The sequence below is a fragment of the Phymastichus coffea genome, unplaced genomic scaffold (genome assembly GCF_024137745.1).
Source record: "Phymastichus coffea isolate CEN01 unplaced genomic scaffold, Cenicafe_Pcof_1.1 PCOF00016, whole genome shotgun sequence".
Taxonomy (NCBI): Eukaryota; Metazoa; Arthropoda; class Insecta; order Hymenoptera; family Eulophidae; genus Phymastichus; species Phymastichus coffea.
The window spans coordinates 3778040-3795236 of NW_026706827.1; the positions used below are offsets into that span (position 1 = coordinate 3778040).

The following is a 17197-nucleotide window of genomic DNA, read 5'->3' on the forward strand; positions in this document are numbered from 1 at the left end:
AAACAATCGCCATATCCAATCGAAAAATGGTCAGATAACAACCATGCCATAAAAACTTTCAATGGCAAGCTGTACGACATAAAATTGAACGCGACTATCAGAGAATATATATCAAAATCATTTGGATTACCAATCAAGCAAAATATAGGTAATGAAACAAATGTAAAAAAAACATTAGCGAATGTAATACCTCATGCATTTGGTGACCATATTAATTGTGGAGAATTTTGCAAGAAAAATGAAGAAAATGAGCACATTTATAAGTATTTCAAAGATGGCAAATGTTTATCAGATGAAAATTTAAAAACAAAACTTGAAAAAATCTTCCAGCCCTACATAGATCACGCAAAGCAAATTGCACCATGTGGATCAAGTCAAGCGAACGAGTCATTCAACAACACTGTGTGCAGTAAGCACCCTAAATCAACTTTTTATGGTGGTTCAGAATCACATTCTGAACGTGTTGCTCTCGCAGTTTTGCAAAGAAATCTTGGCTACGATTTCATTGTTGAGCTAAATAGTCACAAAAATCTCCAATTATCGCCAGGAGGCAATACCATCAAATTTAGAAAACGAAAATGTCAAATTTATGAAAAGAAGGCATCTGTGAAAAGTACCATTCAATTCAAAAGAAGACGTCTGGCGTTAAAAAAAGAACGAAACTCGAAAAATTCATCGACTGCTAGACGTGAAGGCATAACTTACCAATCTGCAAGTGGATATTTGAACACAAGTGATTTGATAGACGAAGTTCCAATAACTGGTAATTGATCAATTTCCGAACAATTTCTATGATTTAACAGAATTTAATTATTTAAAAATTCATTTATAATTTCAGCCTACACTGATTACAAGGATTGTTGTACGGTAGTATTTGATCTGGAAACTACGGGTTTACAAGCTATTGATGAAATAGTACAGGTGATTCACTTATGTTTGCGAATAATTATTGAATTTTGAAATTATAATAGATTGTTTTTCAAGTGGCACTGAAAAAAATTTTTTTTCACAGATTGCAGCAGTTGACGAAAGTAATAGTCAATTTGAGGTATACATTATGCCAAATAAAAGTATTTCTGAGAAGGCGTCTGAAGTTACTGGTATTACTATAGAAAATCAGGAAATGTTCGTTAACAAAGTAAAAGTTGCCACTGTTTCTGCCCGTGAAGGATTTCTGAAATTCTTGTACTTTTTAAAAGAACGTAAAAAGCCATGCATTTTGATCAGTCACAATGGTTTCAGGTATAACTGTAAAAATTAAGATTTCCATTATAAATAATTTTCTTTTTCTTCACCGTTGATTTTTCTTTTTTTTTAGAATTGATGCGCCTAGAATTGTCAAATTAGCTGAATCTTTAGGATTATTGACACAGTTTCTATGTTTTGTCAAGGGATTTTGCGATACGCTGTATATGTTCAAATCATTATTACCAAAGAGAAAAAAAGACAAGATTAGTTTTAATCAATCGGCACTGGCCAAAGATTATTTGAATAAAGAAGATATTGTCACTGCGCATAATGCTCTTAATGATGTGATAATGCTGAGAAAGTTAATAACATGTTTGTGCAATGATACTTCAACTATTATTAGTCGTACACGAGATTATGAGACTCTTATTACTGCCAAAAATGCGACCAAAGAAAGATCGAAAAAAGAAAGTGAAATGAAAAATACTTTGAAAGATATTAATTGTTCAATAAATATGAAAATCAAAATTGTAAAAGCTGGCATCGATAGAACAATACTCGAAAAAGCTTGCTCAAATAGTATTGAGGGATTGACTATTTTGTTAGTTGAATGTGTAAACGGTAAACCACGTGTTACTAATAACAAGAAGATTATCAAGTCAATTTTTAATTCGAGAATCAAGTCAGATTAAAGTATTTTCGCAGTATTCGACAATTTATATAAGAAAATGTGATTTTGTTTAAATTGCTACTATAATTTAGTAAATTATCTATGTTTTATGGTATGGTATGTTTAATGGTAAAGCTTTTTAAATAGATAATAAAGTGATATACTTGTATTCAGTATTGTAACAAGAATTTTCCCGACTAAGTTCTACCTTACACTATATAACTTTTATTACCGGGTTTCAGAAAAATATAAATATATATTTAAAACAAAAATGAATTTAAAATAATAATTTTTACAGGAGAATAACTCCCTTTCAACACATTACAAATTAAAAATAAGATTACAAAAAAATATAAAAACAAACGTATATATTATAACATACTAAAAAAAACAATAACTAAATATAGAAAATACAAAACTTAATCTAATCTATCAATCGTGACACAAAAATTGGAAAAAAAACAGAGTAATAATACTAAAGAGGTTTAGAACTAATTTATAATGGCAAAATATACTAATACTAATATCGCAAACCAACAACAAAACTTATACACCTAAGAACTATAATTAATAAATGAATTAAATAATTAAAAATAGCTAACAATAACGCAGGAGTTTAGTGCTAATCGCATTTTTAAATTGTCTCACGGAGCAGGACATTCTAGCTGGTGGATTTTGAAGATCGTTTACAATCCTGCACGCCCGATCAATCACCGAAATGTGTCCCAAACCGCCTCTCCTCATGCAGACAGTGAAGGTCACATGACGCTCACGCAATTCTCTCGAACGCCCAACATATCTGATCCTGCCCAAGAGATAATCCACGCCTACCGAGCCATGGCAGATCTTATAAAGGAATAATGCAGTTTGATATTCAATAACTGATGATATTGAGCCAATACTAAACGTCCTAGCCGCAGCAGAGTAGTCATGTGACAGGGGGTGCATCCCTGCGCCAAAACGATTTGAGAGGAAACGGATAAATCTATGTTGGACAGACTCAAGCTTAGCTCTATTATACCGCTGTTGCGGCGCCCATACAACTGCCGCATATGTCAGAATGGAACGCACGTGAGCATTGTAGAGGACAACGAGTGTGTTCGAGTTACGAAAGTCACGCGTGCCCCTGAGGACAGATGACAGTGCCCTAGATGCAGACAAGCAGATGCGACTTACGTGGCAACTGAATGTCAGCCTCTCATCAAATGTCACACCAAGATCCTTAACTACCGAGACACGCTCCAAAGCCACACCACAGATCGAGTAGTCGTATCGTGTCAGTTGCTTAGTGCGCCCATAGGACATGACCGCACATTTGGAGGCATTTATGCTCATGCCATTGTTCACACACCACGAATGGAACGAATCTATATCATCTTGCAGTGCACGATAGCCAATCGCCTCCGAGGTATTCCTAAAAATCTTCGCATCATCGGCGTAAAAAAGTATGGTCGAGTTCCTTATCGAAGCAAAACAATCATTCATAAACAGAATGAAGAACAGTGGACCCAAATGAGAGCCCTGAATCACACCTGATGAAGCGAGATATGGGGAAGAGCATACCCCATCTATCTGCACGCAGTACACGCGCCCAGCCAGATATGATGTGCACCAACGCAATAAAACTCCAGCACAGCCAAAACACTCCAATTTACTTATCAAAAGCAAATGGCTAACTCGGTCAAATGCACTGGTCAGATCAGTGTAAACAACGTCCATCTGCTTCCCAGCATCCAGAACATCAACTACATTTTCCAGAAACACTGAGAGGTTAGACACTGTGGAGCGCTTGGGACAAAATCCATGCTGAGCGGGACTAATACCACGCAGCAGAAAAGACGAAATTCCAGCCGTCACAAGAGCATCGAAGAGCTTAGAGAAAACACACATCTTGGCAATCGGACGATAGTTTTTGATGTCAGCCTTATCACCCCTACCTTTGAACACTGGGATTGCATAAGATTTCCTCCAAGCCTCGGGAAACACACCCCGAGTAAGAGACTGATTTAATAATAAATAGAGCGGCTCAGTAAGCGCCAACCCGATCCGCGAGATGAAACCCGCTGGTAAGCCATCCGGTCCCGGCTTCATGGAGTCACCAATGCCGGTCAAGCCACGTTCAATATCCTGTATGTTGAGAGTTAATGCAGACAGAGAGCTGTCATCACTTCGCCCCACTCAACCGCACACAACGCATCCATAATGCCCACATGATCTGCCAACCTAAAGTTAAAGGATGGAGGTTGTGATTTCATAACTCCATCCCTTGCCGCACAGCGCTGGCCCACCTGGCGAACATACAGCAGATGAGAAGCATGGTGACCATCTGATGGAGATAATGGATCCAGCGGAGAAAGCACCTCGAAAATCCTATTCGTGAAGGCCAAATCTAGTGTATACTCATTCAATCCTTTCGTTGTTATCCATTGGGAGCACTGAAGAGACACCATGCAACACTGCAAACACTCCGCCGCCGCTCGAATCGATGAATTTACACGACGATCGTCCACAAAGCCCAGTCCAGAGCCCCGCGACCATGTGCACAGCGGCAAATTGAAATCGCCCAGGATCGCAACAGGCATATCAGGAGACGATAGGCAGATGCCCTCCAGTGTCTGGCAGTAAAACTCCATGGATGAAACAAATGCGTGCCCAGATAATGAAGTGATTGGTGGCAAATACGCAACAGATAATAGCAGCTCGTGAGGGCAAATCAGTCGCAGGATCAAATACTCTAAATTAAATGAAGCAGAAGTTATTATTTTGAACGAGTATTGATCATTTAACCAGATAAGCAAACCGCCTCCTCGTGTATTACCACTCCCAACGCTGTCTCGATCAAGACGAACCAAATTATATCCCGGTATCCTGAGTGCGGAATCGTGCACAGACGGGTCCATCCATGACTCTATGATGACAATCAAATCTGTCCTGGGAGAGCACATGAGAGCACCATGTATAAATGATTCCAATTTAGACTTTAGGCCACCGACGTTTTGATAGTATATGCTGATTGCCGGCGATGAAATTGAAGTGGTTGCGTTCATTAGTTTCCCTGAGTCACAATCTTTGCGATGCCATTTACCGTTCTAATCTTCAAATTTCGCTCGCCCGCCTGCTTGCGCAAATTCAGCTCAGTGATACACTTTTTCAGCTGCTCACGTTGCTTGGGTATACGATCAGGACCGCATTTGACACCTTTCTTATCTTTGAAAACCGCTGACGAGTTCCGAATAAGCCAAACCGCATCACTGGATGACATGAATACAATCTTCATTGGTCTGACTGTGGACTCTGATTGTTTACCAAGTCGCACCACCTGCAGGTCAGCACGATCGAAAGGCGCGTCACAAAGTAATGCCTGCAAAGAGGCAAGATCCGCAGCTGCCGATCCCGCCTCGGCAAAGCCATATATTATACAGTTTCTTTCCCGCCTTCTAATTTCCGTGCATTCAGCAATTATGGCATCCTCCATATCACTTGGCACGCTCGAGGCATTTGACTCTAGCTGTGATATTCTCTGCTCATGCTGGTCAATCAATCCAGTATTGTCCTGAATCGCGGAATGCAAATCATCAATCTGCTTCGTCAGCGCTCCACAAGTGTTGTTTATTTCTTCCTGCAACCCCGTTATCTGTTCATTTATAGACGAGAACTTTTCGTTGAGGGAGCTTGTTATTTGCTCAACAATCTGGGACTTTATATCTAATATAAAGCCCTTCATCTCATCCCAAGACGATATTGGTGCCCGCTGTGGAGAAGCAAGAGCCTGCATGGACTGGCATACCGGCATATTATCCTTCGATTGGCTAAGGGAACAGTTTGCTAATCCGATATGTGATAATCGCCCTTCACCACCAATAATGTTAGGCGGATTAGGGGACTTGGAGGGATTAGGCACCACATCTTCGCCATCCATGGAAATCTCCAACTCCGTCCCAAGCAGAGACCCCGTCCCGGGTCGCGCGATGTCTTTCCTTCCGCAACATTTCTTGAATGCGCCGTTTGACAGCTTAACCGCTTTTCCAGCACAGCTGCGATGAAAGACTTTCTTTAAATATAAAAAATTTCAAGAGAGTTCCTTGACGAATTATAAGACCTCTGTGCCTTTGGAACAATAATGAAAAAAACAGGTTTTTGGGAGATTTTTTTATAAACAAACCTACATTTTTAATTTTCCATTCAACAGTTGTGAATTTTGAGCCCGGATTCATATTTAGAACGCCCAAAAACATAAGATACGGTATCTTCGATCTGTGCATGAATTTCGTGGTCGATAGCATGGCGTAAGATCGATGGTTTTGAGCGTTAATGGGTTAAGACAATAAATCACTATTTTATAAATCCAAGGTGAAACGGGCCGCTAAAAATGGTTTAAAGTATCTTGTATACATGTGATAAAAATAATCTGAAAGTTACAGGATAATCGGTGATTAACACTTGGATAGTGTTACTTGTTGTATCAGGGGGGGGGGGGGGATTTCGCTAGTCAATAAAGAGAGACAGAGAGAAAGATAAAGAGGGAAAGTGTAAGACAGATAGATAGATAACTTTATTACCTCTTTAGATTATAACTTTTTGTAAAGGGAAAGAATGAATACTAAATTACAACTTGCAGTTAAATTATTTGATAATAATGAAACAGAAACAATAATTAATCGAACAATTAACCATAAAAGTACATAACGATAGTGAATATAAATTCGCTATAGAGAATATCTTTCTATATCTCTCTATAGAGACTATATAAAATAAACTTCAAACTAGGTTACAAATGTTATTTACATTAAAATTGATAGCTTAAATTAAATTAAAATTAAGGTGATAATAGCATGTTCTTTGCTCGATCTTATTAATTAAAAATAATAAGCTAATTAAACTTTAATAGATCTGAATTTCTAAATACGCAGAAAAAGAATAATACAACCTTCATGACTGTTCACATACTTTAGTACAGAACTAACTATTTCATAAATAGAAATAAATAAAAAATTCGCGCGTGGAGAGGAAATGAAATTTAGTGAAACCACCCTTTTAATCAGAACCTGAAAGCTGTGCTTTTGCACAATGGAAACATTTTAATTATAAGTCTGGGACTGCAGTCAGATTTTACAAAAAGTTCCTTTTTCTTATGTTTATGAGATACTAGAAATAGAAAAAATCATTATGGATATAAATAGTTGTCAAGGAAATAGATTTAAATTCAGGGCTAAAAAACATTGTCCGTGAATCTTTAATAGATCCTTTGAAAATTTTGTTTTCACTGTCATATCAAACTTGGTCTTATGAAGCAATTCGTCAATGCTGTGCATAAGGATGAAGAATGTTTTGAACACATAAAAAAAAAAGGTTCTGGACATAAGTAATACCAAATTAAAAGAAAGTGTTTTCGATAGTCCTCAAATCCGCAATTTATTTGAAGATCAAGGCTTTATCACAAATCTAATTCCTACAGTGTGGGCAGCATAGACACGCATCAAAAAGTCGAGTCCATTATAGAATAAGAATAGCAAACATAAGCATGAAATACCATAATTTCTTAAATGATTCTAGATTTAGATTCAACGATCTTTGAAATATACGAGAGTAATTTTCTGAATCAGGTTATATTTTTTCATTGATTTTGAGTTCAAATTGACTTAGATTTAGATCCAATTGACATTAAATGAACTCTTAATCCGAATTCAGCAAACAAAAAAACTATAAGAATACCAGTTATTACTTCTTAAACCTTTTTTTTCAATTTAACTTTTAAATGTCCTTGAACCTGATATACTGGACATGAAGTGACTGCTCATTTTAATTCAATCACACTCAATACTAATGAAAATAGTTGTCTAATTCAATAAAAGTGCACTTATATATTTTTACAGTTGTGATACTAACTTTCAAGATATTATCATGTATAGTTTTATATATGGCTCTCATTGTATATCATCTTATACTGACCTTAAAATGGCTTTCGAAGTTGTGATAAAATAAAATGAAAAATATCTTATCTTAATGTAATATTTTTCATACTTCCAAAATATGCAGTCAAAATTTTTTTTGGCACAATATGAATATTTGACTTTGAAATAATCTTGTTTTGAATATGATGAGATGAAATAAACTTAAACTTTAGATTCAGCAATCCTCAAAATCATATAAATAATAATTTATTTTAATTGATAAATTTTGTAATGATGGATTTGAAGGGAAATAGTGATAGATGGAAAATCACTTAATTTTAATTATATAAGTGATTTTCCATCTATCACTATTTCCCTTCGATCCATCATTACAAAATTTATCAATTAAACAAATTATAAGGGAATCAAGACAGTATGTTACGTTTACTAATTTATTTTTTTCAAATATTTTTTATAGAATTCAATCTTTAGATGTCCTTGAACTTGATGTAAATGCCATGTCAAACTGACTATAAATTTGAATTTAGTGTGTCAAAATACATGAGGATATACGAATGTCACTTTTGATACAGACCATTTTTTTTGTATGCATGTGGAATTATATAAACATTGATTCTAAGACGTAATATATATGATTGATAAAATGAAATTTCTTAAAAACATATTCGTCACTAAACTATCATTAGCTCTTCATCACTTGTAATCAATTTTTAAAGAATCTAGTAAAAAGTTAATGTAGGCTTTGTACAGTATATTTAAACTTCCATACGCAGTGTAAAGATTTTAAAAGTAAAAAATATTTATAATGAAAATTTATGTGCATTAAAAGTTTCTTAAAAAGCAAGCAACTAACTATTTTTCCATGTAAATAATTTGTGCCAAAAAAGTGCTCTATTCTAATACGACAAAGCAATGTATAAGCAATCATCCCAGCTTTTTAGTAATCATTTGACATTTATCATGTCAAATAACTGGCATTTGACATAACTTGCGTTTGTATACTTTATTATTTATATACTTGGTTTAACCTTAAAAGTTTGTATTCGTATATTTCTAATTGCATTGGTTTTATTTCAAAATTTAAAAAATTTCAGATATTACGAGGGTCGTTCAAAAACTCCGTACAAAATCAGAAAAATGGCGCTACTGGTGCGTATCGAGATTATTTTCAGTTAGTAGCATATTTCGGAAAAGCACACATCAAATTTGAGCCAAATTGATTTATTACTTTGTGTTTAACATTCGTTTGAATAAAAAAAATCGAATGGTTGTAAAAAAATGGACGAAAAAGAATTTCGTATGTTGATTAAACAATATTTTACTAGAGATAAAACACCTCAGAAGACTAAACAGAAGCTTGATAAATATTATGGTGATTACACATTTTTGATTAAAATGATGTATAAGTAGTTTCACAATTTTTAGAGTGGCCATATGAGCACAAAAGATATTCAACGTTCTGAATGCCCTGTTGAGGTCACCACATCAGAAATTATTGAAAAATTCATGATATGGTGATGGCTGACGGAAAAGTGAAAATGCGGGAGATTGCTAGTACTGTAGGCATCTCGAGCAAATGGGTACATAACATTTTGCACCAACATTTGGACATGAAAAAGCTATCCGCTAGATGGGTACCGCGATTGCTCACGATTGACTAAAAACGAGATCGTGTGAAGTGTTGCAAGAATGGTTTGAAGCTGTTCCAGCAAAATCCGCAAGACTTTAAGCGTCGCTTCATAACTGTAGATGAAACATGGATACATCACTACACTCCTGAGACCAAAGAACAGTCTAAACAATGGGTTACCAAGGGGAATCTGCTCCGAAAAAGGCGAAGACAATTTCTTCGACTGGGAAGGTTATGGCGACTGTCTTTTGGGATTCGCAAGGAATAATCTTCATCGACTATCTGGAAAAGGGTAAAACTATTACAGGCGAATATTATTCATCGTTATTGGATCGTTTGAAAACCGAGTTGCTAGAGAAACGTCCACGATTGGCCCACAAAAAAGTCTTCTTCCACCACGACAATGCGCCAGCTCACACGTTAATAGTTGTGGTCGCAAATAAGGTTTGATGGAAATAAGTTTCAAATAAATTTACATCCTTCCTTATTCTCCAGACTTGGCCCCACCGGATTATTATTTGTCCCCTAATATGAAAACACGGCTGACGGAGAAAAGATTTTATTCAAACGAGAAGGTAATTGCAGAAACGAATGCCTATTTTACAGACTTGGACAAATCCTATTATTTGGAAGAGGTCAACAAACTGCAGCAGCATTAGGTAAAGTGTATAAGTCTAAAAAGAAACTATGTTAGAACATAAAAAAGATTTATTAAAAAAATCAAGTAGTTTTCATTTTTTCACGAACTTTTCTCCCTCAAAAATTTGGGTTCTATTAAATATTTTTTTATTTTTATCCGAAGAAATTATATTTTTAATCATTTTAGAAATTCACTTAATTATACATTATTGACGTACCTGGTCTTGTCTATAAAAATCCTGAGTACAAGTGTAAGTCGGAACAGAATTAGACTGAGATTGAGAAGTTTGCTGAGTCGTAACCGACTGTTGTATATTTACTGAATGTCCTTGTGATACAGCAGGATAATTTCGCGATCCAGGTGATGTTACATTAGAATATGAACTTCCCTGTTGATTTCCGCTATATCTATTATATAGTTCTTGGTTACCAGAATTTGTAGAAGCTAAATTATTTCCTGGATAATTTCTAAGAAATTTTGGCACTATTAACATAAAGCTTCATGTATCATTCTTGTATTATTACTGAAGAAACTTACCTATCGTTATCACTAGTATATGAAGAATAATGAGCACGACTATTGTATGACGGAAATTCATTGGACTGTGTAGCCGTGCTACCTTGACGAATATATTGATCTTGAGCATAACTTTGAAATGGAGCGGAACTCTGGTAATTACCTTGCTGGGCTCCAACTGATCAAATATAAGAATTTTCTATTATTTTTAGTTTTGAACCAGTAAAAAACATATAAATTAGACTAAAGGTTCTTTTATGAAAAACTTTAAATAACGAAAATTAATATAATCGTAACGACTTAAAATTTTTTCTTGTTTAAGCACTAACTCACGTTGTTAAGGATAAAATAAGGTATAAGTAATCATACATGTTTACGAACTATACAGCGGTATTGATATTTTTCCATGCTAACCCGTACAAGCCTTTTTAGGTGTTATAACTAATATAAAAAGATATGGTATCTATTGAACCATCACATTGCACTATTCTTAGAAGAACTGAGAATAATAATAATGTCAATGATTGAAAAAGTTCACTAAATAGTCAGTAAGTGGCAAAATAAGTGACTATTATGATAACTATGTAAATAAATAAGGTCCTTGAATTTAAATTACATAACCTCTATATCGAAAGCATCTTAACATTTTTCCAAGGAGAAAAGAATCATTTTTCTTAATTCCTAGTAAGAAACGTTGATTATTTTTTCTCCTTAGAAAATGATGTGAGCGTAATTAAAATTATAAAATAGGAAATTTCAGAAAAAAAAAAAAATTTACAATGCCGTCAAAATGTAAAAATGCCGAAACAAAAAAAAATGGAAACGAAAAATATTAAATATAATATATCCTAATTTTGAAATAAAGAAAAGTAAAAATTCTGAGATAAAGAAATATTCTAATTTCGAAATTGAAAAGTGGATGTTTTCATGTTTATCGGAGTGAACTCCGAATTCAGAAAGGAAATCAGATTATTAGATTGTAAAACTCCGATGAATTTTAGGAAATTTTATATTATAGTTCTTCACTTTTTGAACCAAAAATCTAATAGCCGCAAAGTTCCATTGTCGATAGTTTTCAAGATATCAGGGATCGGAAAATCGTAAAATTAGTCGTTTACATAAAAAAAGTTTAGTTAGTGTATTCAATAAAAGTACAAGATATAGTTTTACATTATGTATGTGTATGCGTGTGTGTATGTGTTTGTGGGTGTCTGTGTCTATGAAGATGTATATTCTGTATTTTCAAACTTACTATTGTTTATTACTATAATAAAATATTACTTTCAAACTTATATGTCTCATTAGATCTCCTTACGAATATCATCAAAAAATGTGAATGTGTCATTAAATTGTTCCTCAGTTACAGCACTTATTAAATGAAATTTATTATCTGAAAATGAGTTTATATTGTTGCAAGCCACACTTATTATGTCTCTCTCTCTCTCTCTCTCTCTCTTCATGATTAAATATAGTAATAACCATTATTTATAATTACTTTAATTTATAATTGTTGCCTTTTTTATCCCATGCTTTGCAAGGTATCCTGTACTATCCACCGAGAAGCCATAATAAGTGCAAAAGAGAGATAGCCCCTTAGCGTGTTGCAAGAGAGACACAAATTCGAGAGAAATAAGTGAACACATGTACGCACGGATTCCGAGTCAGACTGTCAAGCTATGCATAACCTGGAGTTACCAAGGTGAATTGACGCGTGAGGACCAACGATAAAAGCGATAGGTGAATACTTTGCTAAATTCGACACAATGAAAAGTAAACCCCGTTACAGTAGTAAGAATTATTTGTGAACATTACATAGCCATTTCCAAGCTTAACAATGAATCCTCGTCGAAATAAAAAAGCTCGAGTCTATTATTTTTCGATCCAAAACAGGTGTATCAAATCTCTTTTCAATACACTTCGGTAGTGCTACTTGGAGTAAGAACGAGAAGTTTTCTGATAGCGAATCCTGTGGCTACTTATAATCATCTCGACTCTCAGTAAATACGAGGGCAATCCGGAAACTGACCTTCCTATTTCCTGTGCAATAAACCATGGAGGAGAGCTATATTTGCTTGAATCCCCGCTAATCCTTCTCTGCTATCCTAGTCATTTTTGCTTAAATCTATTTAAAGAGAGAGAAAGAGAAAGAGAGAGCAACCATGCTTATTACCTACCCTCTTATCTTAAGTTGACGATGTCTATCATAAATACAGATTACAGCCGGTTTGAGATTGATCAAGCTTTTCCATTACTTTCAGGAGCAGCTATAACCTAGGAACGTACATAGCTTATCTTATTTACAATGGACAAGACTGCTATTACGATGTACATTATTGTTTTACTGTAATATATGTAGTTTTAGTGGAAATGCAAATGTCCTATCTCACTCAAAGAATATCTACGTATGTCTGTAGCGTTACTCATACTGTAGAAAAAATCGTACCTGATAATATTACGAGCGTTCGGTAGAATTTTCGATGGTCAGTTTCAAGGGAAACTTCGAGCTGTTAATAGTGAAGCGTTCTTCCTAATATTTAAAATTTTTTTATATAAAGTTTTTAAATAAAAAAGTGATGGGGATTAATTTTTTTTAATTTTTACTTGTGTAAAAAAATTTTGTCTGTAAGTGTTTAAACTTATTTAAATTAGTGAAAAATTGAGAATATCGTGAGAACTTGTCAGTTTTTGGAAACCACAATCAAACATTTTTAAAAATTAGAAATAATTTTAATAATTTTTATTCAATGATTTAGAGATTGCGAATACTATCCCGCATGAGCTACTGTATCGGCTGCTCATTGTTATTTTTAACACAGTTATTTTAAGTTATTTTTATATTATTTAATATTTAATATTTAAATATATATTTATTTATTTCCAGTTGCTCAGGTGCGCATGCAACGACACACAGCACGTTGCCCAATCAACGCAGATGATATGTGTTGTTCATCATGTAAGTTTTATTATTATTATTATTATTTAATTCTTTACATGATTATATAGATTTTAATTTTTTTATTTTTCAGCGGATCAAAGTCTTATTAGCAGAAAGGTTGATCGCACAACAAGTGGCATATCAAATAGAGAAGACAGTGGAAAAACGAGTGAAGGTGCAGCTTTCTCGCCAGAAGGGCGCAGAGATAATGCGCAAAAAGTAAGATTTCTCTCGATTGGAACGGAAAAGGAAAGCTGAGTTGGCCAAGACGGAACAAGACGTATGAGCAGATAAAGTAAAAAAATAATAGAAAGTACTGGCAAAATCATCGAAGGATCTAACGTTTTCAAATATGAAAGCACCATCCTCATCAGCGTCAGGATCGGTAACGATATCGTCGTTGTCTGCGTCGTCTACATCCTCATCGTTCTCATCTGTGATGTCTGCGTCCTGATCTTCATCGTCGTCGTCTTCGTCATCATCGATGCCGCAATTGCCTTCGTTGGAGATTTTGCAGGAAGATGAGAGAATTGATTTAGCTACTATGGTAGGCAAACACTTATATTTATTATAAAATTTATATATTTTAAGTGTTTCCTATAATTAAAATTAATTAATATTTTTAATATTTTACAGAGAACTGTGCCGAACAAACCGCTGATCAAGAGTAGTGAGGCTGTTCATGTAAGATAATTTTAATCCCAGCCGAACCAACAACGAGAAAGCCGACTCGCCCCCTCAAGATTGTAGGATTATTTAAGAAAAAATAAAATTATATAAAATTATATTAGTTGTATTATTTAATGTATATTAAAAATAAACTAAATTAAAATAAATAAGAAAATAAATAAAATGCTTCATTTTTTAATTAGAGAGAGAAAGAAAGAAGTAAGAGAGTGAGAGAAGAGGGGAGTTTGGCCTTTTTCACAGCTTCACTAGTTCTAAATGAGAGAGAGAGAGAGAGAGAGAGAGAGAGAGAGAGAGAGAGAGAAATATCAGCTCCTAGCGATGGAGAGAGGGAGGTAGTTTTCTAGCGCTAGCGGTAGAGAAAAAAGAGATAGAGAGAGAGAGTGAGTCACAGAGCACATACACATGCTGTTATGTTTAAGTATTAAGTAAAGACATATATTTTAAGTTAAATGCTTTTCTTCATAAAATTTAACGTTATTTATGTTACAAATTTAATTTATTTAGTTTATATTTAACTATATTAATTACATTTTATTTAGAGAGTAAACTATATTAAACTAATTTTTTTACATTATCGCTGATCGGATTATACTGCATAATTCGATCGTGTAGAATTAAACAATAGGCTGCAGTGTTATCAGGAAAATCTGCTTCCATGTCAAACTCGAGGCGGACGTCAACAGCAACACTTTTGATAGATTCATTTTGTTTAGAACACTCTATCACGATTAACGGTAATTTTTCAATGAAATTTATTTTATTAAGCAATCGTTCATTTTCTTTTCCATAATATGAGCTTTGAAAATTAGTGTACATATTATAAAGCACTGCATACTGGTTTTGATTAATGTTTAAATTGAGATTTCTATATACAGGGTATCCCATTTTAAAGGAACCACCCCGAAATTTTCGACGGTTGGCGTTGTACAAAAAAATTGTTCAGACAACAGTTGTTTGGGACAATGGGGGCAACCTTTCTGTGAAATCCGATTTGACCTTGAGATTTATTTTCAAGGTCATTTGAAGGTTAAAGTCATTTTATGAATAGGAACCCATATTTTTGATCCCAGATTCGGAAAGAGCGGAAAATTCTACGTTCAGATAACGTATTACGTGTGGGGTGCGGTTAACCCCCCCCCGCCTAAGGTCATGTAGGGGTCAAATTTATGATTTTCTTCATCTATGCACAGGCATGATCGGGCAAGAGTAAGGTTAATTGTAATAACCCAATAACTCGATAACCCAAATAACCCAATAATCCAATAACCCGATAACCCCAATAATTCAATAACCTCAATATCCCAATAAAATTGTAGGGTCAAACAACAGTGACCTTCAGCTTAAACTTTAGGTTGATTTTCAAAGTCCACTTCATGTATTCAAAGCCTTCATGAGAAGTGTCAATTTCCATTTTGTGAGATAACATGTTATTTCCATTCTTTTTTCTGGTGTAATTCCAGACAAGCCTACAAAGTTTCAACTAAATTGTTTAATAACACTTTTTTAGTATTGTTTAGACAATAGTGATTCGCGAACAGTCCTTCTCAGGATAGTTCAAGTGTAATTTTCTTAGTTGACTTAAAAGGAGGGAATATGCCGGATTATTCGAGAAACAAAATTGTTGATATTCTGTTGTCTCTCGGGGCATGTCAAAGTCGATATCGTGCTGCGGCAAAGTATTACCCGCAGCACCCGGCTAGATAATCAATACCTTGCCTTCACTGGCTGGGTAATCAATACCTTATTAACCTTACACTTGCCCCGGTGGGATGGGGGGGGGGTGAACCGCTCCCCCAAAATAATACTTTATCTAAACGTAAAATATCCCGCTCTTTTCGAATCCGGGATAAAAAATGGGGGTCCTTATTCAAAATATCTCTTGGTTATTTGGTTATGGGGGTTATTGGGGTTATCGAGTTATTGGGTATTGGAATTATTGGGTTATTACAATTAACCTTACCCTTGCCCGATCATCCCTGTGCGTAGATGAAGAAAATCATAAATTTGACCCCTACATGACCTTAGGTGAGGGGGGGGGTTAACCGCACCCCACACGTAATACGTTATCTGAACGTAGAATTTTCTGCTCTTTCCGAATCCGGGATCAAAAATATAGGTTCCTATTTAAAAAATGACTTTGACCTTCAAATGACCTTGAAAATAAATCTCAAGGTCAAATCGGATTTCACAGAAAGGTTGCCCCCATTGTCCCAAACAACTGTTGTCTGAACAATTTTTTTGTACAACGCCAACCGTCGAAAATTTGAAGGGTGGTTCCTTTAAAATGGGACACCCTGTAGATAGCATTGAGAATTTAGAAATAATTTAGCATCACAAATGTTACAATGATCAAAGTGACTACCAGAAGCGTTCACTTAATTTTTTTGTTATGTTTGAAAAGCTAAAGTAACGAAACGAGGTTTTTCTAATTGATTTTATGTCTTCACACTCCAAACATGTTTAGATGTGCGAGATAATTTTGGATACTCATGTAACTCCCAAGTGTGAGAACTCATAGTGATTGCTCTATTACGACTAATTTGATTAAGTTAATTTGATTTTTTCTCTATCGACTGCTACTATATATGGCATTAACCATTCAATTTTATTCAAAATAATTTTAATTTTTTCATAAGTAATTACTCCATTTGTATTAGAAGGTTTAGCATTCAAATCATTTTTCGATATTGTAATAATAAGCTCATGTTTGACATTTACTACGATTTTCGATAATCTTCAGCAAATCCAAGCAGCATACTGAGGGTTATAGTAACATCGAAATAATTTTCGTCATTTGTAATCGATACTTCTTTGTCACTAGTTCAACCAGCATTTTCAGCGATTAAACTTTGACTCGGATTGAGTGATAACCAGTTCTTCATAAGACTTGTCAAGCCAACATTTTTAACTTTATCTATTTCAATAGCATTTATCTCGTATCGTATCTCCTCGAACAAATGACACATAGCATTATTAAGTAACTTAGTTTTAACTGTTACATTTCCATTTTCCTGAG

At 34.6% G+C, this 17197-nt stretch overlaps 1 protein-coding gene across 6 annotated transcripts in view; it reads right to left on the bottom strand.

Annotated features, from left to right (window-relative positions):
• The window catches only part of LOC131675125 (trithorax group protein osa), a 1031961-nt gene that overhangs the window by 194815 nt on the left and 819949 nt on the right, over positions 1-17197 (bottom strand). For all 6 annotated transcript variants that reach the window (XM_058953975.1, XM_058953976.1, XM_058953974.1 and 3 more), the window contains 2 exons: positions 10578-10734; positions 10258-10507 (listed from right to left, as the gene is read on the bottom strand). In XM_058953975.1, coding sequence (XP_058809958.1) covers positions 10258-10507; positions 10578-10734 — 407 coding nt within the window. The remainder of the gene's footprint in view (positions 1-10257; positions 10508-10577; positions 10735-17197) is intronic.